At 41.8% G+C, this 23,684-nt stretch overlaps 1 protein-coding gene across 3 annotated transcripts in view; it reads left to right on the forward strand.

Annotated features, from left to right (window-relative positions):
• Positions 1–23,684, forward strand: part of tncb (tenascin Cb) — a 116,837-nt gene that overhangs the window by 58,823 nt on the left and 34,330 nt on the right. For 2 of the 3 annotated variants that reach the window (XM_086030891.1, XM_086030889.1), the window contains exons 1-6: positions 1,862–2,260; positions 13,880–14,432; positions 16,211–17,431; positions 18,153–18,416; positions 18,504–18,619; positions 19,321–19,474. In XM_086030891.1, coding sequence (XP_085887017.1) covers positions 13,946–14,432; positions 16,211–17,431; positions 18,153–18,416; positions 18,504–18,619; positions 19,321–19,474 — 2,242 coding nt within the window. In that variant the 5' untranslated portion in view covers positions 1,862–2,260; positions 13,880–13,945. Of the gene's footprint in view, positions 1–1,861; positions 2,261–13,879; positions 14,433–16,210; positions 17,432–18,152; positions 18,417–18,503; positions 18,620–19,320; positions 19,475–23,684 lie in introns of those variants that run through there. The other variant, XM_086030890.1, reaches the window with a different exon arrangement.

Consider the following 23,684-nt stretch of genomic DNA (forward strand, 5'->3'; position numbering starts at 1 on the left):
TGCTAGCTAACAGCCAATCAAAGTGACCAAATATCATGACCCGCGATGCCAATCCAACATGCGTAAACACCCACCAGACGCTTCCTGACAGGTAGCGACACTACGACGGTGGTCACTACACTAATCAGACCTCGCATTCAGACGCCATAATGCTTCAGGACCTCCGACAATGGTTTGGTCTATCTAGGCCTTAAGAGGGCGAGGGCGGCGCAAGCTCCTTGGTTGCCTGAAAGGCAGCGGTTTGCGGAGCTCTATGGCTGCCTGACCAGTGGCGAATGTGTAGCTACTTGGCTGCCTGAACGGTAGCATGCGCGGAGCTACTGGGCTGCCTGGACGGCGAGCGTCAGCAACACGGTGCCCATGTCTGGCCTGTAAGAAGCTGATTTGTACTAGTAACCTCATCTGTTTAGCGACAGCTACCGTGGTGTTAGCCACGGGAGCTAGCTACACAGGTAGTGTAACACAATTTCTGTGTAATTGATGGAGGTGCAGGCAGACACATTCGGCGTGCCGCGGATGTGCGTAATGGATATGACAGCAACGTGGGACAATCCCTCTGAATCATTGCACAAATGAATTCATTGAACTAATAAGTATTATCATCTTAAAAATAATTTAAAAGCATTATCCTGACCGCGCATTCACAACTGGAGGCGAGGGGGTGGTCACACATGTGCACAGGTGCAAAATCAGGGGTGCAAGGCGGTCTAAAATTGCATCACAAACGTGGCTGACTACATCATCCGCAAGGGAGATCTTGCAGTTTATACTGTGTAAATTAACTTTGCGCGCCAATCTCATCTCTCGAATCCCGCACTGGTGCACTTCAGCCTCCCTGATTTTAATGGAAATGAGGGGAGCGCGCTTTGATTAGCTGGGAAACGGCTCGTTCCATCCCACAATGGTGCACAACGGCACAAGGGCCCTGTTACGCCCAAATGTACCTGTGCGAAGTCTAAGAAAATACCAAAAGAAAGAAAACTCCACTCGTTTGCACAGTTAGACTGCACTTTGCGCTTGACTTGCGCTCAGCACAAAAATAGGGCCCTATATGTGCTTTGCGACCACTTAAGGGTGAAGTCTGCCTTCCATCCATCAACTGTGATAGGCTGCAGCTTCCTGTGACACGGAAAAGGATAAGCAGTGCAGAAAATGGATGGATGGATGGATGGATGGATGGATGGATGGATGGATGGATGGATGGATGGATGGATGGATGGATGGATGAATGCGTTCAAAACCTTTCCCTTGATTTCTATTTTGTGTCAAATAAACTTGCTGAGGGAATGTCATAAAACAAAGTAAAATGTCTGCTCACAAAATATGTGCATCTCAGATACACGTGAGAAATGTCAGTTCAGAGAATAATTTGATGTGCATTTGTATATCTGCAGTCAGTCACTCTGAAATCAACTTTATAGGACCTGGTGACATCGGGCAAAAATAGAAAAAGATTTTCTTGCACCTTTTTTTTTTTGGTCCAGTATATTTGTCATCTTTACTTGATGTCTGGGAAAGCTCTACCCCCTCTTAGTGAGCTGATGCTGTCCCACTGCTCTCACATCCTTAAACACTATGCTAATGCCGTGTGTGCATTCACTCTTATCTCACTTTCTATTGGCTCGCTGCTACAATTAGCAGCTAATGGACCACAGACACCCCGCCACTGCCATCCACCCCCCCACACCCCGCCCACTTAACTCTCTCTCTCTCTCTCCCTCTCTCTCTCTCTTTCTCTCTCTCTCTCTCTCTCTCTCTCTCTCTCTCTCTCTCTCTCTCTCTCTCTCTCTCTCTCTCCAGCCTTGAGGCATCCCGTTTCAGCTCTTTCGCTTTCTGTCACAATGCTGTGAAGAGTGTGAATGGGTGGGGGGCGTTAAAGAGAGCAGTAAGTGGGAGTGGAGTCTGACTGCAGAGGGTCCACTGTTTAAGCGAAAGGGAATTCTCTCTTTCATTTGCTCTCTCTTTCTCTCTCTTGCTCATTCAGACACTCACTCTCTTGCTCTCTCTCTCTTTCTCTCTCTCTCTCTCTCTCTCTCTCTCTCTCTCTCTCTCTTCTTCACTGGCTGCACAACATCAACTGGCTCTCTTGGTAGACTCCGGTAAACACTCAAAGAGAGGAGAGAGAAGCAAGATGATGACAAAGCTGTCAGTGCTCTGAGAGGTGCAGACGGCTGATAACAGGCTTGGCTGAGAAGCTGCTCACTACTGCTTGGGCAAAGATTCACAAATCAGTGAAGAGCCGGTGGGTGTTGTGCAGGAGGTAAGTTACATTCTTTACCTGTATGGACAAGAAGCAGAATTGATTGACTTATTGGAGTGCTTAATGAGGATAATACATGCATATTGGCAAAATTGACACATTTCACAGCTTTGACCACATACTCTTATCTATGTTTCCTCACTTCAGTCTTTGTCAGAAATGTTTTAATGAAGTAATTATTCCACTTTCTTCCTTCCATTATCAGTGAGTACTGTGTCTCATGTGTTATGATGTGATTAGCAGAGATGTATAGTTCCAATATTACAAAATAATAGTAGATTGTATATTCTGTCAATAGCCAGCTAATTGGCCAGTTGTTTGGACTATCAGGTAACCATGACTAAGGCGATAGGTCCAGAGAAGAATGTTGATTGAAATGTGTTGCAAAATGAGAAATCAGGCATCCGTTTTTATGTTATAGCAAATGAGATTCTAGCTGCATCCACCTAGGTGTCAACTTCTTCTGATCAACTTTGTCATTTTGTCAAAAATGATTTAAAGGGTCATGTCTTCAAAAATGTATAAACAAGCTACTGTGTTATTGTAGTACATTAGCTGGTGTCGAGCTGTGGTTGGGGAAATATTAGAGGGTGCCACTGTAGGTGTGTGGCTATGGTGTGTGTGTGTGGGTGTGGGTGTGTGTGTGTGTGGGTGTGTGCCCAAGTGTGTTGTCTGCTAGCCAGAGTAGGTCCAGATGTGTACTTTATGGTACATGGCAGCAGACAGTGGGCTTGTGTAACCCAGGAAACAGACAGCTGCTTTACATTAGATGCTGCTGGTTGGTTCCTCTCAGATCTCCAACATAGACACTGCAGGCTGCAAACTGGCAGCATCACGGACGCACACACAATGACTGACTGTTCTTTCAGTGTGATTCCGTATCTACAATTTCTGCATCAGCATCATTTGTTAGTCACTTAAGTCCCATGGGGAGATTGCAAAATGAGAAGCAGGCATGGCTGGAATGAAAGGATATTTGAATTTGTGAACCAACCAATATGTATCATTAGTTGGGTTAATTCTATGCATCAGATTTTAATGTTTTTTTTTCCATGTTGAACAATTTCAGACTTAAAGTGGAAGTCTACCGAAACATATTTTTTTCAAGAATATGTTCTATGCAAGCCCACTAGTTGAAACAAGGAATTCTGATAAATATTGTGTTTTTGGAATAAGTTAATCCACTCGTTTTCAGCCATCTCTGGGGGCGGCCATTTTGTCACTTCTGTCGACTGAAAATGACATCACAACTACTCAGGTCTCAGGTAACGACCAATCACGGCTGACCTGTTTTCTGAAGCTGAGCCGTGATTGGTCGTTACCTGAGCAGTTATAACGTCATTTTCAGTCGACAGAAGTGACAAAATGGCAGCCCCTGAGATGGCTAAAAATGGGTGGATTTTGCTGCTTAACTCATATTTCACAAACGTAATATTAATCAGAATGCCGTGTTTCAACTAGTGGGCCTGCTGGGAGTATATTCTTGAAAAAAAAATGTTTGGGTTGATTTCTACTTTAAGAGTAACTGTATATAATTGTACAGAGCAGTGTCCACTGTGGTCAGAAGGAATCATAACATGACTCTGAATGCTAATGTGTTTGCAAATTGGGGCCAGTCATCCCTGACAATAATACATTAAGTTCGTAGAACTGAAATGACTGGCTATAGACAACCTATATTTGCAAAAGAACATTACATTTCACATTACATGGCTATTATCTGTTTTGAGCACGTAGTATGCAATGTAGTCATTCATGTTTCATTTGTCAGCATAACTTCTATTCCCAACTTTGAAATATTCACATTTTATAGTAGCTTTAGTTTTAGTATAAGTGTTTGGATGGAAGTATCACATGAAACACTTGTATTATGGCTTGAACTGCTGCAAAGGTGTTCGCGCGAATTCTGAGAGGAAAGGTAAGAGAGCTAAAAGTGTGAGTAAGTGTGGGAGAAGAATTATAATATTAGGAGGGGGGAAGTGATGGAAGAGACCCACAGGCTAACAGAGCATTGTGTTCGGAATGCTAATTATGTGTGATGAGGAGCTCCAAATACAAGAAAAGAGAATATCCGTTTGTCAGCTGCAAATCAAAGATCAGTGAGGCTTTTTTACAATTCATCTGATATACCCCTTTTACACCATTATTTTGAAGTAACACCATCTTAGGTCTCTGCTTACGTAGTGATAACTTCAGCACAGCCTGTGCGCTATCCATTCATAGGTGGTCTTTTAGGATTGTTTGGCTACACATGTGAGTAGCCACTGTCAGACAGTGACACTCAGCATAACGTCGAGTGGGAAATGGGCCTTTGTTTGGACAGCTGTTAGCTCCCTATGGCCCGTGCCCTACAAAGCTCTATGAGAGGGCGGTTTTAACCCCACTTAGCTCCTTGACTAGTGATGGAGCGCAAACAGTAATTGTAGATATTCATGAACACTCATGATTGCAGAGACTCATGGGTGATGAGATTGGATCAGCCTCATGAAGAAAAGACATTGACGTCCATATACATTCAGGGGCATTCTTTAAAATGTAACCTAACTTGATGTAATTTATGGTGAGGTTGTTTGGATAATTTCACCTGGACTATACTGTCGCTGTAAATATGACCACCTGTGCACCACATGGCTCCAAAGAACACGTATACCACAAGACCCAAACAACAGTAACCTTGAGATGAAATGTTCATAGTGGAACCTCTGTTATTTGTGCTTTTGCTCAAAAGTCAGAGCATAGCTATTTTACAGCAGTTCAATCTAAGAGAATGTGATGAATCAATTAGTAGTTGAGTTCCTGCTGTCCTCAGTGTAGATGCATTACTGAATAATGGTTCAAAAATAAATATTATTCTGCACTACAGAAAACTGGGACATTAGAAGGCAAAGAAGTGGAGTGGAATCCAATATTTTTTGTTGGTGTTTTTACTTATGAATGTTCCAAAACAGTGTAAAGGACCATTTAAAACAAAAAATTTTGATTTGGGGTTGAAAAGAAGAGGGTTTGTAATGTCCCTCTGATGCTAATGTGTAAAGTAAAAAGAGCGTACGTCTTGAAGCACTGGTCTTCGGGATTGCTTTGTGTTGGTCAGCCCACCATGGGATGCAGCCAACAGATGAACACATATGTTAGACTCTTCACTGTGACACTGTGCCTCCACTGGTGACCTCACACATTAGAATGCCTACACCATAGGGGGCTTGGAAAGGATAGGGCTCCTTTTGAAAGGGGCAAAGAACTTCAAGTGGAAAAAATATATTTTTTTTTTAGTTTTTTGAAAGAAGAAGAAAAAAGCCAATGGAAGCCAATGAGCAGCTGACCTGAGACACTGGGGTCATTAGACTCATACAAGTGTCTGAATGCATGACACTCCCATTTGGGACACGCAACACGCTTCAGGCTTTCATCACCGACAAGGGCTAACAGATGTCCCGGTATCACTGCCAAATCACTCATCGCCTTTCTAGAGGAAGGCTGCTACCTAGTTTGATTTGAAGGAATGAACAAGTGTTAAATATAATATGCTGAAACAAAAATACAATGAATACGCTGAAATCCTATAGCATCTGTATCATAAATTCATTATAGTCTGCGTATATTGTGGCATTTTCTTTTGCGGGGTTTAAAATTGTTCTTTTGGTAAGCAGCGAGAACGATGAATTGGGTCAGCGAGTGTATTCAGTGATGGGATCTCTCAGCTTGTCAGTCATTTAAGTCATACTGCAGGATCTTTTTATACAAATCTATCGTATACCGGGCCCCCCTCGCACCTCATGCCCTAAATACGCTCGTCTCAGCTTAAAATATCCTAAAAAGTTTTAATTTGGCAAAATAGCTTCTCTGAGATGAATGCAGCTTAATCTGATGTGGAGGAATGCCTCGGGGGACGTTTAGACAAGTCCTACAACATCAACTTGTGTCATTAGCTCGTTACAATAGGCAGCCAGGTACAAGTTTTATTGTAATAATAGTGCAATGTGAAAAAACGTTGGGGAAAAGGAGTGGGTAGAACAAAGATTGAAGCAATTACAAGTCTTTGGACAAAACAGCAGGTGGATGTATAAATGCTGCACAAAAGGCTGCCAAGCCTCCGCACCACACAGGGGATAGACTTATAAAGCAGGATCGTGAAATGTTAAAAAGCTGACGAACAATGACTTGCATCCAACCTCTCCATCTGGACCCAGCAAGAACAGAAGCGGATGACGGAGGCACTGCAGGGGAAGAGCCATAAAGAATATTGATGGGCCTCACAGCAAGAAGTCATCCAAATAACAATACAATACAAACGGGATTGAGCTCTGATTGCTGCACGCTTGACCTGGTGAGCACTGTCATCCACTCTCCATCCTTTGTCTCCATATCTTACTGTCAAAGTCGAAAATTGGTTCTGCTTGGAGAAATAGTTTTTGGGGATGCTATCAGGCACGTTAACTGAAGCTCTCTATCACTCCAGCAGCTCTGTCAGGCCGATTAGAGCTCCGCCTTGGCAGCGACTTTCCATATAATATTTCTCCCGCATGGTATCTTGGATCCGGTGTGTTCACATCTTATCAGCTAAGAACACTAGTAACCCCCACTACTCCATTGTTATCTGTGTCATCAGCGCCAATGGGGTCAGAGCCGAGTGTAGCCTCAGTTCAATGGGACCTGTCGACACCAATCCCTCCCAAATCATCATCTGTTTGTCAAGTCAAACCATGAAAAATATGTTAGCATAGGAGGAAACATGATAGAAAAAGAATTGCATTCACTGTCTCATGTCAGATGTCAAAGATGGAGGGAAAGAACATATCCAGTTGCGATGAAGCTCATCCCTCATGGAAACCATGACCATTTTGAATGATTTCATTTTTTATCATTATTATCATTATTATTGGAGAGACAATCAGTGAGTGAGCTGTAGCTATTCCTTATCTTCCGGTTAATTTCCTTTTGGAGGAATCTGAACGCAGTCGTATCCTCCACCAATGCATCACTTTGCCCATGAGCGCACCAGTTATCTCTTTTCTGCAGGTTTCAATGGTTCTTGTAGTTCAGCACAACAGCGACAGCCACATCTGTCATAACAGCCAGAAAGAGAAAATGGCGCGTGCCCTGCGGACCGTGCGGTGATAAAATGTTAAAAACCTTTTCTGAGAAGCCGCATAAAACTCAGCTATCAATCCCGATGGAGCAGTCGACTCAAGCTCTAGTTCTCTTCCTGGAAATTATTTTCGGTGTTTGATTATCATAACTCACAGTTGTAGTGCTGTCCTCAGCAACTCGCTATCTTTCCAGCTGTGACCTTGGTGGAGATGCAGGATCCGAATCAATACTCACCTGCTCTAGCTTTCTTTCACCTTCCAGGCACGTTGACGGTGGTCATTATTTTATCAGCAAATATGTAGATCGGAGGGAAATGGTGTTCCTTTAAAGCGGATGGTCAACCCAAACATATTTTTTTCAAGAATTTGTTCCCAGCAGGCCCACTAGTTGAAACACGGCATTCTGATTAATTTTGCGTTTGTGGAATATTAGTTAAGCAGCAAAATGCATTTGTTTTTAGCCATCTCTAGGGGCGGCAATTTTGATTTTCGACTGAAAATAACGTCATAACTGCTCACAACGACCAATCACGGCTGACCTGTTTTCTGAATCTGAGCCGTGATTGGTCGGTGTGAGCAGTTGTGATGCCATTTTCAGTCGACAGAAGACAAAATGGCCGCCCACAGAGATGGCTAAAAACGGGTGTATTTTGCTTAATGTGTTGGATAATTCAAGTGTCCATAGTTGTCGTTCTTTCTCATCACTGCATGATGCCATCTCAAGGTGAAAGGAGCTCCAGGCAATAATCCCACATTCAGTCATTACCGTGACCCAGATTTGGATTCTGTACCATTGAGGGCAACTGAGTTTTTGTCATGGGTGGCCTACAAAACAAGAGAAGCTTGATAAATTCTTGAGGAATTAAAAGAAAATGTGCATCCGATCAAATCTTTTTACAATACATCCTGGGAGTTGGGTTGTTGTTGTGGTCACTGAGTATTTACAGCGTTGACACACCAAGCGGGTTATGTTGCTCCATTGTTCAGTTTGTTTGTTGACAAGAAATCAGGCAGATGATGCGCAGTCTTAGCCAGCTACTGAGACCTGGTAAATTTATTTTATTTCAATTCAGCTTTTGAAAAGAACAACAATAACAATGCTCCAGTTTTGATTGACATGGTCGGATTTGATAATGTATTCTTTTTACTGCGGTTGTTTTTTGTTGCTACATAAGAGTCAAAATATTAGACACAGTTCTGGTTTTATGTGCAATGTACAACCACAATAATAAATACATTGTTAATCCGTCTGGCACTTTGAAAATAAACTAAAACTGACCATCAATATATTTATAAAGGCTAATTATTGATACAAATGACGGAATTGATCTCATTCGTTTCTGTAACAGGTCATAATGTTGTAGTAGCTCAAAATGTAGCTCATTTTGTGTACTTCAGAATGCCTGCAGAACATAATATTTTTCATCATTCATCTTGGACCTGCCAGATGCAAAAATCACACCAAACTACTAATATCATTGTGTGAGCATGTGGGACTGGCTAAGATTGAGAGAAATCCTAACTTCTGATTCTATTATTCATACTGTCCTGCTTGAGAGCCAGAATACAAAATTATATCCAAAGGATGTAGCTGCATTGATATGTGAGTTTGCTGCTGAGAATTTTGGACTTGATGCCATTTTGGGTCATATCTGGATTTACACTGGCTGGTCTTTGATGTTGCCCTCCTATATCATGTGAGTGTCATAAATTCAGTCAGTACAGGTCCTTGATTTAGACAAGTGTTATGATTCAAGACTTCCACAACATGCTGGGAAATGCATGTTCCTTGAAGGATGGACAACGTCATTGCAAATGTGTTTGATACGGCAACTGATTTTTACATCATATTGATGTCAGCATGAGGATTGTAGGATTTATGTGAATGGACTTTCTGACTGACATACAATATCCATACACAATTCACAATATGAAAGAGTATTCACATTTGTCACATTTGTTGTTGGTATAGCTATGCAGGAAATAGTTCTGCTTCCACAAAATTGTTATCAGTCAGCCGTCTAAGCATCTTCATTGTCTTGTTTTGCAAGCTACCAGTAAAAACATACCTGATATCCATCAACATGCACCTTGTTAAAATTTTAACACATCACTGCATTCATGAGGAATTTGCATCACTGACCAGTGACCACAAAACAATAGGTAGCAAACTATTCAGCAACTTGAGTTTCTAAGTATGTATACACCCCGATTGTTAATCACAGGGATAGGTAAAAACACTACTTGATATATGATTATGCATGTCGTAAGATTGCTAAAAAAAATAAATGGCATACATTTAAAGCGTCATATGTCATGTGTCATATGTCGTTTTTTGTTGATTATGGCGGCGCCATGTGGACAAAAGTGGTAGTGTTTTGACAAAAATCAACATTTCCCATGCATGTCCGCGCGTAGTGTTGTGAAATCCTGAGCCGTTCATATAGCAAAAGGAGGAAGTGAGTATGCCGTAAAGCAATTGAGGACATTTGTATTTTTTTGTGTGCCAGGGTTGATCCCATCCTCCTCAAAGTTGCTTTGTGCCAGTAAAAACGATACAGACCCCCTCAGGGCATGAAGTCCCATTCAACTACTGTACTTGTAAGTCAATGTTTCATCAAAAGAGTTGTGAAACATTTTTATTAAGGTCGATTTCTTGCCCAGTGCTGCTTTAAAATTGGCTGATTGGTAGTAATGGGGTGTGAAATTGACAGCTAATTCGAGTAGCTATGCTAATGAAGTCTCAACACCATTGAATTGAGTGAGTTTCCCGTTTTATGTTGACGACTGCTGTCAAATTGGCAAAGAACAGAGGATACGCAGATGTTTTAATGATTAACCTCAATTGCACCGGTAACAGACTGGGTCGTTATTACTGGATCATTATTGCTTATTCTGTCGAGCTGTAATAGAAAATGTATGAATGAAAACTATGTCCGACACAAAAGTCACTCAATTTTCACTTCCTTTTCACCAAATGTGTTTTGTTTCGTCTCTTTAGATGGATGATTTTCTGAATTCTGAATGTACTGCTGTACCAAGCAGCCAGTAGTGGAGTAAGAATAAACATTCTTTCTCAGACTCAGTACAAATTTGTTTCATCTATTTCTGAATAAAGCAATATCTTGAAGCCAGATTTTTCCACAAACCTGCACTGGTCTGCTGGGGTTGCCTTGTTTGGGGGTCCATGTGGAGAGCTGCCAGCCTTCAAAGTGAGAAACCCAATCCTGCGGCCGGAATTAAAACCTGAGCTGCAACTCAAAGCAATTTTTTGGCCATTTCTTTGATCTTATCGTTTAAGATGCTTAGAGTTTGCTGTGTTTCTGTACTGGTGTGCATGCACCAATGAGCACACGCGACATAAGTGTGTTAGCAGTTGAGATGCTGAGAGGATTTCTTTGCCCCCCTGGGTCCGGTTTGTCATCACTCCCAGCAGCAGGCTACATTATCACATTTGCAGTTTATCCAACATACGCTACAGACGCTCATCTCTACCCATATAATCACGAGATTGGTGGCGAAGCCATGGGATCCTTCCACACTGAGCTCATGTGTCAGCTTGTCCAGTCACACGTAGAGACTAGAAGACTGAACATGTCTCCCTGGACCAGTACCTGCTGTGTCTTAACATATACAGACTGGCGAACAATCCCCATGTATTTGTTGTTTCCCCATATGGCAGCATGTAAGCACATACACACACCCACACACACACACATACATGTACATATATAGTATACATCATGAACATATATATATATATATATATATATATATATATATATGTATATATATATATATATATATGTATATGTGTTGTATCAGTATAAGCATACTGTCACTTAGATGAAAATCGAACAACATTTTAAAGTAAAAGTATGTCTTTGCGACAGTGACTCTCCTCCAAAGTTTGGCTGCAAAGTGAGCAGAGGTCAGCTGCTACTGGAAGCAAATAAAACTGAGTTAATTGAGGCTTTTTTTAATGCATTATAAAATTGTAATTAATATCCATAGTTAACGCTTTAACTGTTAAAGTTAACTGTTTAACTTTAATCTGTTACTCTTATACATAAATAATACACAGTATTAGCACGAGAACAAAATCACAAGCTAAGCAAATTTTTCCACCAGACCTTTTAAACAAATCCTGTCTCAGAGAGGTTTGGTAAAAGGTAATGAGAATCATGTTACACAACTCAAAGAAGCCCCAGTGGTTGCCGGGAAGGCTATTTAGGAATGCTGACCTGCTATTTTCCAGGTAGCAATGAAGCTGCAGACCGGTGTGCTTTACAGGCACCACCACAGATGGTTCAGCCATTCTCCTCTGTCAGCTTTCATCAGCGGAGGAAAGAGCAGCCTGCTCACCACCAAGCAGGTGTTTTAGAGCACTAAAAGGCTTCTTGTCTTAATTTAACATAGTCAAAAAAAAAAATTTTTTTCTGACCTCCACATTCACACACCATCTACAGTATATAGTGGGCACTCATTGTACTGAAGCGAATGTGAAAAGTACTGTAGCTATGTGTCCTCCTTGAAAAGACAGGCTAAACGAAAAAAAAACAAAACAAAGGAAGTACTTTTGAGAGGTCATATGGTTTAATTCAATTTTTGTGATTTAAAAAAAAAATAAGGAAAATGACGAAATGGTTTTAAGTTAATTAAATTACTCTAATAATTTAGTGAACCGTGTCCTAGTGTATATGCCACAGCTGCCCTAAATGAACACCATTAAAAAGTCAAATTATAGTGAATTGAAAAATATGTTATGGTACTTATTAGAGGTGGAACAACAAACCAACAATTTGAATCGGAAAATCTTTTTTAATCTAAAATTTGTGATTCCATCAGTACACAAATTGATGAAACAGTCTCAATATAGTTTGCGCTGGTCAAAAAGCGATCACAAATTTATAAATTGGTTTGATGTTGCTGACCATTTGTTGTTCATTGAAATGTAATTAATTTAAACAGTTTGGGTTTCTGTGCTTGGACATGTTGTTGTTACCTGTTAATAAACATGACAAAAGCTACAAATGTATTTTTTGGTCTTAATTTGCTTTGAAGGAAATGCCGCATGTACAGAACTGACAAGTTAATTCAATAATCCCTCTCTAACTGAACCATAACCTGTCAAATTAAATCATATGCCCACTGAATCAAAGCGAAACAAATTGTTCCAATGTACCGTCCTTGAATCATAGAGAGGGGCGTAGCCAGAAATTTTCCAGTTAGGTGGCCAGGGTGACACAACACCTCAGTGAGGGGTGACAGTGCCTGCGTGCATCATTTTTATCATAACATCCACGATTAGGGTTTCATAAAATAAAATGCACACGTATTCAGAGCAATGCCCATTACAGTACACACATCATCAAATCATAGTAAAAAGGAACATTTTGCTGAGCTTAATTTATTCAATACCGGTAATGACATTTTCTTAGCAGTGGCTTTGCTTTTGTGTACTATCTCATAGTATACTTCAATGTCATGCACTGATTTGCTAGCTAACAGCCAATCAGAGTGATCAATTGTCACAGACGGCAGACACCATTTTACTTTTGAAACTAATGACTTTGTTTGACATTGGCTGTAAGAATTGACTGTTCTTTACTTAAAACAGATTACTTTAGCGTTTGCAATCATATCTATTGTACATTTATTCTTTAAATATGCACTTGATATGAAATGTATTCTTTAAATATGCAGTTAATATGAAAAAAAAAATTGTAGCAGAGTTTCAAGGCGTCTAAGAATACTGAAAATGGCAGAAAAATCACTGATATCCAAACTTTCCCTTGGGCATGGGGGCGGCTTGGGTGGGGGTGGGTGGCTCCAGAGAGACAAGCGGTGGCCTTGGTCACCACTGGCTACCCTGTAGCTCCACCCCTGATCATATCACACCACATGTATTGGGATCCATATTGAAGTTATTATAGTGGAGAGAAGAACACCCCAAGACTTAAGATACAATATTATACCTGACTAATTTGTGACTGCTAACAGAAACACAATAAGCGGGCTCAAATTTGCCTATGCATGGTAAAACATTGTGATCTCACTGAAAATGGAATAATAACGCACTTGATGGTTCTGCCTGGTCCCTTCACTCTTCTTCATTGCATGTGTCTGAACAGGCAGTAATGATCATGATGGAGTAGTATGGTACATCATTCTAATTGGTTTCAGGAAAACAAAAAAAGGACTTTTGTTGAGTCATTGTCAAAGAAAAGAAGCAATTTTTAATACTTTAGCTATTGGTCAATTTGTTGAATGAATGAATAATATAACAGACCCACATTGGGACTGAGCGAATTTGACCAAAAGTGATCAAATTTGGACATAGGTTTCCGCCTGATAGTGACGAGACGTACATAGCCTATATACTATTGTGTTTATATTCATAGCATTTGTTACACATACAACATGTAACATGTATGTATGGCTATTAATGTTTTTTCGACATAACGTTCAAGAAAAGAGTAAACCAAATCTTCCTTTGCTTGGTCTCTGTTTTCATTGTCATTGATGAAAGGTTACAAAAGAAGAATTGGAACACCTACACAATATACTCCACTCTTGGTGCTAGTGGAAGGTCATCATGGGGATGAAAGGCCTCATCTTGGGCTGCGTGATTGTGGCCATGGTCCTCCAGACCTCCACCGCCGGCCTGCTAAAGAAGGTCATTCGGCATCGCAGAGAGTCTCTAATGCCTACGAAGAACCAAGAGAACCACACCCTGCCAAACCCTGACCAACCAGTCGTCTTCAACCACGTCTACAACATCAATGTTCCCTCCACATCCCTCTGTTCGGTGGACCTCGAGTCACCTGGCGGCACCGTGCCCAATCGCAAAAATAGCCCACTGGACATGCAGAACACTGAGCACATGGAGCACACGGTGGATGGTGACAATCAGATCGTCTTTACGCACCGCATTAATATCCCCAAGCAGGCGTGCGGCTGCAACAACCAGCAACCTGATGTAAAAGAAATCCTAAACCGACTGGAGATGTTGGAGTCCGAACTTTCCAATCTGAGAGAGCAGTGCGGCAGTGGCGCAGGTTGCTGTGGATCTCAAGTTACTGGTAGGTTAGTTGGGATGACACACTGTATGCGGGGTTTGGTGTAGTGCATGTGATATTATTAACAAGTCTATTTTAAAACATTGCTCAAAGGCATGCAGAAAAAGAAGCAAAAGGAAATCCATCACTACTGCTCCAGCCAAAACCTGCTATCTTGTGTAGTCATCTAAAACAACTCTCACTGTAGATGTACAAATCAAAAGCCCAGTGGCAAACTTTCAAATGCAAATTACTTTTCACTATTCCTCAGTGCTGTCCACTTGCTTTAGTGCGAAACATAATTTGTACCAGAGTGTGCTTTGAAGCAAAACAAAGTTTGCAACCATCAAATGAAAATCTCACTACGTTGAATGACACTGACTTCATTAAGGGTAGCATTATTTTGATATATACACTCGACAACAGGGGTCACAAGGGCTCCCAGTTTGATATACACTTCTGAAACAATGCATTTGCTCAAATGACCTTTAATTTTTTTTAAATAATGTTATTATTTATAATTATGATATTCATTTATGTGAGGACACTCACCATGTTAATGATGTCGGGAAATAATCGGGAAACAGATAAAGTAAAAAACATTCCTAGATCACTAGTGACCAAATTTAGAACTGGCCTACGGGCTATGCATGTTATCTTTGGGGGCCACAGGCATCACATTGATACTTCTGCACAACTTAACCTAATGAAATCCAATTAAAGTACTGCGTCAAACAGGGATGCTTATTTTTGATTGATAGTACTACATTTATAATATACTTTGTATTTTGGTTGATGTTTGCAATGATGCTGCTCTGCATCTTTGTGAGAATTATCAATAAATTGCAGCTAACCACAATAATGAACATTGAAAAGTTAAGGGACCCCTTGTATTGGATCGTCTTAGACTGGCAGGGGTGCCCCATATTAACCATCAGCTACTAGAGTCTTAGTTTGATTGAGCTACAATGCAAGGGTGTTTGCTCATGACGTCCATGAAAACAAAGCAATAAGTTGAAATAATGTGGCTGTAATGAACATCGCTGATAACGCTCAGGCTTTCAGTACATGTCAAGCTTAACCCATTAAAGCCTGAGACATCTCTCTTAAAACTACGGTCGTCTTTGGAGTCACCCTTGAAAACCTGACATTTTCGCCACCTACTAAATAATTAATATTTTAGCCCCTGTAGCAGATGGAAACATAATTCCCCCAAAAATTGAGAGCTTAGACATGTGGCTTTCACACAGGCCCGAGTTTATTAATCTTTACTGTTTCAATCGAAGATGCAAGTAAAGCATTATTTTTAATTTTTAAAAATCGAGTGGTAATTAAACTACTGTCTTACACAGACGTTGAAATCGTAGTGTCTACGAACATATATCTTAACCATACATGACGTTTGGATGCTTTCACAGCTTTAAAGTCCGCCAGCGTGTCGTCTGTATCACTGCTGTGACTTATATCAGAGCTCCCGCGATTGACTGTGCCTCGACTACTCCTTGAAAAAATCCTGGATATCCTCCGACAACTCACAACACCGTCACATGTATATTCTGATGCATTTCATTGGCTAAGGGACGAGAATTGGATTAAAAAATGAAAATGACGTAAACGCTCTCCCGGCTTTAAAGGGAGAAACACGCAACAGCGCTCCCGGCTTTAGTGATAGAAACGTGGCTATGCGCTCCCATCTTTAATGGGTTGATAAGGGATTCATAATGCAAGTTTGCTTTAGCTTAGTTAGTTGGTGTGTCCAAAATCTGCTTAATATGTCTTATTGCTTCCTTGTCATCTATCAGGAGAAGTCTCCACAAAGCCTTACTGTAGTGGCCGTGGGAACTGGAGCGCTGACACCTGCAGCTGTGTATGTGAGCCAGGGTGGAAAGGCCCCAACTGCACAGAACCCGAATGCCCCAATGAGTGCCAGGACCAGGGCCGCTGTGTGGACGGGAAATGTGAATGCTTTGAAGGCTTCAGCGGCGATGACTGCAGCACTGAGCTCTGCTTGCTGGATTGCGGCGATTATGGTCACTGTGTTGAAGGGTCTTGCCTGTGCGAGGAGGGCTTCATTGGTGAGGACTGCTCCCAGACAAACTGCCTCAACAACTGTCTGGGTCGCGGACGCTGCGTTGATGACGAGTGTGTCTGCGATGAGCCGTGGACGGGCTTTGACTGCTCTGAGCTCATCTGTCCAAACGACTGCTACGACCGTGGACGCTGCGTCAACGGCACTTGCTTCTGCGAAGACGGTTTTACCGGAGAAGATTGCGGCGAACTCACTTGTCCCGGCAACTGTAACAACCGCGGCATGTGTGCGAACGGACTGTGTGTGTGTCAGAGCGGCTACAGTGGCGAGGATTGCTCGAAGCTCACCTGTCCCCAAAACTGCAACGAGCGAGGCCATTGCTTCAACGGCAAATGCATCTGTGACCCGGGATTTGAGGGGGACGATTGCTCTGTTGTGTCATGCCCTGAAAACTGCAGCAACAAAGGCCAGTGTATCAACGGAGAATGTCTGTGTGATGAAGGATACCAAGGCGAGGACTGTAGTGAGCTCTCCTGCCCAAACAACTGCCACGATCATGGCCGCTGTGTTACTGGCCAGTGCATATGCGATAAAGGCTTCACCGGCGAGGACTGCAGCATCAAGACCTGTCCTAAAGACTGCATGGGACGTGGGGAGTGTGTAGATGGCAAGTGTGTGTGCTTTGTTGGTTTCGCCGGTAAAGGCTGCGGTGAGCTGACCTGCCCCAATGACTGTCTCGGCCGTGGCCACTGCGTGAACGGCCAGTGTGTTTGTCACAAGGGTTTCACCGGTGAGGACTGCGGTGAGAAGACATGTCCTAAAAACTGTCTGGACAGAGGATATTGCAATGACGGCATCTGTGTATGCTACGAAGGCTTCACTGGCCCCGACTGCTCCATCCTCACCTGCCCTGGGGACTGCCAGAACCAGGGGCTCTGTGAAAATGGAGTGTGTGTCTGCAACGAGGGTTTCATTGGTGAAGACTGCTCTGCAGGTATGGACAATAGCTGGATCGTGACTACGTCTTCCAGATATTTTTGCGCTCACTAAACCTCTTGCAATGCATTCTCAATTCAAATCTGAATGGTGTTACTGTTAACCTTAAACATAATCATAAATGCAATCATGCATGAATGCAGATTGTACACAATCTCCACTGCTTGACTAGCCAGCCATATTGGACGACAAACAAAAATTATGATTTTTGTGAACAAATCCAGTTGCACTCAGTTACTTTTTTCTCTTAACATTTTAAAAAGGTTTCTGTGTATGAAAACATGTATGTCATTTAAGATGAATATAATCAAATTAGGAGGACTAAAATGGCTCTCTTTACAAATCAGACTTCCATCAAGCCTGAAAATCTGTAAATACCGTAAACATAATCATGTTTTCGTTTTTTCCCACAGCAAAAAAAAGAATAGCCAAGGTTTAATTGGAACAAACAAATACGATATTGTGCTGCTGTCCTGTACTATAAGTGGCAATAATGCTCATTATAGGCCTACTGTAAAAGGGCTGACAACTACCAAATAACTTTAGGGGAAAACAAGGCTAGCATAGCGGCTAGTTCCTTCCCTGTTTATTATCAAGAAAAGTATGCATTTTTTCTCGGCCCATGTCAAAACTTTCCACCAAATTTTGTGGTCATGGGTTACTTGATTTTTGAGAGTTTCAATTTCACACTATCATGTACTTTTTCTGTTTGTCCACAGTTTCACCTCCAAAGGACCTAACTGTGGAAGAAGTCACACCTGAGACGGTGGATCTGTCTTGGGAGAATGAGATGCGCGTGACAGAGTACCTCATCACCTACGTTCCCACAGCTGCCGGAGGTCTGGAGCTAGATGTGCGGGTGCCAGGGGACCAGAAGAAGGCCACTATTAGAGAGCTGGAACCAGGCATTGAGTACCTGATCAGCGTCTATGCTATTCTCAACAACAAGAGGAGCATTCCTGTTAGCGCAAGGGTGGCAACACGTATGACAGTTCCAGATTATATATGACAATAAGACCATTTCAAGGCTATTAAAAAGATTGTAAATTAACCATTTCTAACCATCCCAGACATTCCTGAGCCTGAGGGACTGAAATTCAAGGCAGTGCGTGAGACATCTGTGGAGGTACAATGGGACCCCCTGGACATCCCCTTTGATGGCTGGAACCTCATCTTCAGAAACACCGTGAGTCTTGCTGACAAATCACTGCTTTATTCCAGGGGAATAAAGCATTTGATTTACAAATGTCATCGCAGCCTCTATTATTATATCGGTTTTTTCTAATGCTGCAAATCATTTACAATTCCAAAATCAAGTCAAAATGACACCCTGCCTTAGGGTGAGCGGGCTTACAATGAAAAACATCTTGGAAACACGCTGTCTAACAAAGCAAATTTGCAATTGTCTTAATCTCTAATGTTTTGCCACCATGGCGTTTTGAAACACTACCACTCAAATCAATTCAAAGTCTATTCAATGATAGTTCATGTCATGTCGCTCAGACACAATGCTGACCTTGGTGCAGCTAAAGTGGGATTGATTTCCAATCAAATACTACGCAAAAAGGATTGTCTTAACTGTATGTGACTATATGATTCCTGCACAGTGGAGAATATGCATCATTTAGGCGTAATCATACTAGCAATCAATTCATACAGTGTGTATACTCCTATTTGTGTATATATTATATCAATGGAACTAAATCGTCGTATTGTTGAGGGTCTTTTTCCACATTGTTTTATTTCTACCTAACTTGCATTGTTTTCTACTTTGGGGTTCCGGGTAGTCCAAATGGGGGAATACTTAAAGAGATGTCTAGGCCATCCTTTGAAAACAAACAAAGGCATTGAAAGACACTCCTCAGTGGTGTTTTTTGGTTCTGCCAGAAAGAGGAGGATGGCGAGATTATGAGCTCCCTCGGCCGACCACACACCACCTTTGAGCAGTCTGGTTTGGGCCCTGGCCAAGAGTACGAAGTCAAACTGGAGGTAGTGAAGAACAAGAAGCGTGGACCACCTACTTCCAAGAATGTTGTCACAAGTAAGTCTACTCATGCTGCAAACTACTAAAACCACTACTATTAACAAAGCACATTGTTTTATTTTTTTGTCAATGAAAATATATCTTTTAGGTCACAGGAGATTCTTCCAGAAGAAATGTATTAACAGAGCGAGAGAGAAAGAAATGACTTGTCTTGGTATTAATCCAAACAAAATGACTTTAAATCTATTTCAAGCAGTGGTTAATTTTCTTGAGACTGTACCGCCTTCTTAAAATGGGATGAGTTCAGTGAGTTTCAAGTAAGAGAATTCTAAGTGTATAATTATTGAGCCTTGGTGTACAGGCTATTGCCAAAATCATGTCACAGACATGTTATCAAGACAGCTGGGAACTGTTTTAAACCATGAGAAAAAAAAGTGTAATCTGTCTCCTTTGAATGCAAAAACAGCAGGATCCTTGATGTATCTGAGTGATTCATACTGCCGTGCATGACTTATCAAGCGTGTCTGATTAATTCAATAATTGCATAGTTCAGAGACTAAGCAGAAAGCAAATGCTGATTTGTGGTTTAATGATGAGAGCATTTTTTCAAATGTTTGACAGAATTATGCTGATGACAGTGTTAGTTGTCGCAGAGGAGGTGAAAAAAAAATCTAATTTCAACTTCTGCCTTGATCTAATTTCCTAATGCATCTCTGGTGCAGTACTGCAAGATGAATTCCAAAAGCTCCAAAGCCATTTTCTGCACACATACAGAATACATACATGCCATACAACAGCAAAAGTTAGATTAATGGGTTCAAAGTTCTTGGTGTCATTCAGGCTCTCATAGCATGTTGAGAGCATTAAATGTGTCACCTAAACCCTGGTGCTTCCGCTTCTCATCTCACGCAAGCTACCATGTTTGGAATGTACTTGTTCCAGCCAACCACATAGCAAGGCTGAGACGTATACCTGCCTGTCTGTCCAAAGAATTGTATTGTGACACCCAAATGAGACAATGAGAGCCTGCGCTCATCTCAACTGTGTATTATCACTCTTGCACAGAGGGTCTTTCTTAAAGTTGCCTGTGTGTGACGCACTGATTCAAGCCCTGGTGAAAAGGTGTCCTTCATGGAGCTTTGATTTGTACGTTTAAATGACCTCATAAATACAAAAGAGTGTCTACACTTGCATTTCTGAAATTGCTATAATATGCATAACACTTCAGGTCTATATGGAGGCATTCATATCCTGCGGAGGAGGTCACTGGTGTTTGCTGTGTGACTACTTGAACACAATTGGAGACAGGCAATAATCGTGTTTTATATACACAAAAGTGCAATGTGTATAATGTGTTTGTCACAGCAATATTATGTACATATGTACATGATATTTAACCATATATATATATATATATATATATATATATATAAAAAGAAAGAAAATGATCGAAATGGCTTACCTCTTCGATGCAAGTAGTGGCCGGCAAGGGATCGGCCAGATTGCCATCTGTAACACCATATGTCCAATGAAATGTTTACTACATATGAAGGTAAAAGGCTTCACCTTGCTGGCGTTAAACTGGTCTTTTGGATGTCCGCATAAATTGACCCATTGTTCACATTCATCGCTCTGAGTTTTTGGCTTCGGGAAATTCATAAAAAATACATCCTTCATATGTGGACGGTCGCAGTGTCTGGAGTCTACAAGTTCCAAAGCAGCAGTATGTACTTGGGATGTTTCTTTCTGAGATAAACAGGAGTCGTCTGCGAGCACGCTTCTGTTGACCCTCTTTCGGTTCACGATGTGACGTCATGCGGTGTAAAAATAGGACTCATGCGGTACGCTATTAGGACCCATTAGCAAATATATGCCTGATGTAAAATACATAAATCAAGCAGCAAACTTATCTGCATCGATCAATAATCATCAATGTCAGGTTCTAGACAATCACATCGACGGGCAAAAATCCACTTCCGCTTATGCTTAGTCTGTTTTTAGTCTTAGTCTGACCGGTTCATCGGTCAGACGGGATGCCCACCTTTGTGTGTGTATATATATTAATGCTGTCAAACGATTAAACTTTTTTAACTAATTAATCACAAAATTATCCAAAATTGATTGCGATTAGTCATATTTTTCAACTACAATTCTTTTACGAAGCTTGGAACCGATATATACTTGAGTCAAATCTTGGAATTAATGTGGAAAAAAAATATATATATATATATATTTCGAAGACTGTTCTAATAGCTTTCTTTGAGCCTTGAATGCATTTTTTTCCTGTAAAATACAACAGTTGAACAATACACCAACGACGTACAACTAATGTGTTATTTGAATTTGGCTTTAAAAAGTGGCCTTGCAAAATTATTTTGGATTTCTCCAATGAGCCGTCGAGCAACTTTTTAAAGTAAAACTACGTAAAAGTCTGTCTTTGCTACAGCGACTCTCCTCTAAGTTTGGCTGCACAGTGAGCAGAGGTCAGCTACCAGGGCCCTTTTTTGCCGGTCCGGCCGCGACCCTCCACCCTTGACCTGGGTACCCTTCCGGCCACAACCCCCCGCCCTTATTCAGAAACATTGTCGGCCCCCATCCCATTCCGCCCTCCGGCCACCCCCCAAAAAAAATGTCCGTGATTGACGCCGCCACGGGAGGGATGCTAGCGACAGAAGTTTTTTAAGGATCATTAGCTGGCTAATTTACTATTCGCACCCGCTGTGCACACGCTTCAAAATGCGGCACTAGACTATGCATTTAATTTTATTGCTAAACTAGTTTGCTTTTGCTGCAGCAACGAGCTGCGTGCTGCATCCTCTCTCGCCTCTCCGTGTGGGAAACTGTATGTCATCGCAACATGTGAAATAATGGACCGATCAGAGCAGCAACAATTCCTGATGGGTGCGGACGTGTTGCAGACCTGTCGCCAACAGCACAATGCGTCGGTCACGTGAATCAATGCGGCAGTTGTCGCTCGCACCGACGCGGGAGTAGAAAGAAGCCTAAAAAGACGCCTTTCAATGAGTAAGCTGAGATTAAATTTGGCCGCCTCGCGACCATGTCACACGCATGAGGGCCGAATAGTGGACCGCACTAAAAGCCACTTCTGGCCATGCTTAGTCCAGCCATTTTTAAAAATTTTGTCACCAAGTCCGCCCTCTAAAAAATGGGCATCCAGCCGGACCGGAGGGTCCAACCGGTCCGGCTCAGGGACGGACTTCCCAGCTCTGATATACACACACATACACACACACACACATATACGAAAATCGTGGCTTGCAGACATTTTCATTCAGTTGATTTGCGAGACTGTACTATATTCCAAGTTTAGCTTCCCTCTGAAAATTTGCCAGGTACATTTTATTTTTTTCCAATGTGTGACTAAATAGAATCTCCAAACATGTTTGTTTCTAGACTATTCCATTAATACAGTATGTGTTAAGTAAGGGGAATTAAAGTTTATGCTACTTACTGTGAGCTAATTATCAAAAATGTAAACCAGGGGTGTCCAAACTCGGTCCTCAAGGGCCGGTGTCCTGCCTGTTTTCCATCTATCCCAGCTGCAACGCACCTGTTTCAAAAGATCATGATGTTATCAAGCTCTTCAGAGCTTGCTGATGAGCTGATCATTTAAATCAGGTGTGTTGCAGCAAGGAGAGCCGGAAATCAGGCAGGAAAGCGTCCCTTGAGTACTGGAGCTGGACACCCCTGATGTAAACAAAGTTTAGTGGCCAATAACCGATCAGCGGTGGTGGACAAAGTACACAGCTCAAGCACGTACTGTAAAAGATGTCGTCTGCGACGTTCAAGCAGCTAGCAAGGTTTGAATGTAGCCTCACTTCACTAAACACCACCCCACCCTTGCGTCCCTGACCAAATTTCGGCCACATGCAGCTATAGGGCCTATGTACAATGTGCACTGTGTACAAGCAAACGTTAACCAAGGCTGCTACGTTGGTAGCATGGCTTATTCATGTTATAAAGCAGCCAAACACAAAATGTTACTGTGTGATCAGTTTACCTGACGAGCTGCTGAGTAAGACGACTTTGGCAGTGATTTACTATGCACAGCGAAGCATCCATCCACAAAATCCCCATTACATATATTTGCTCTTCATTTGTCCCGAGGGCTGTCAAAATCTTTCTATATAACTTTTGTTGTTCAATAATCAGCCCAAGATAACAGGCAAAGACTGAGTGCGTGTGGGAGTGCATGTGCATGGAGATGAGCATTAAAAAATAAATTAGAGGCATAGGATGGGGCCTG

This window comes from Filicampus tigris, chromosome 5, assembly GCF_054856515.1.
Source record: "Filicampus tigris isolate MCC_2025a chromosome 5, RoL_Ftig_1.0, whole genome shotgun sequence".
NCBI classification, from domain to species: domain Eukaryota; kingdom Metazoa; phylum Chordata; class Actinopteri; order Syngnathiformes; family Syngnathidae; genus Filicampus; species Filicampus tigris.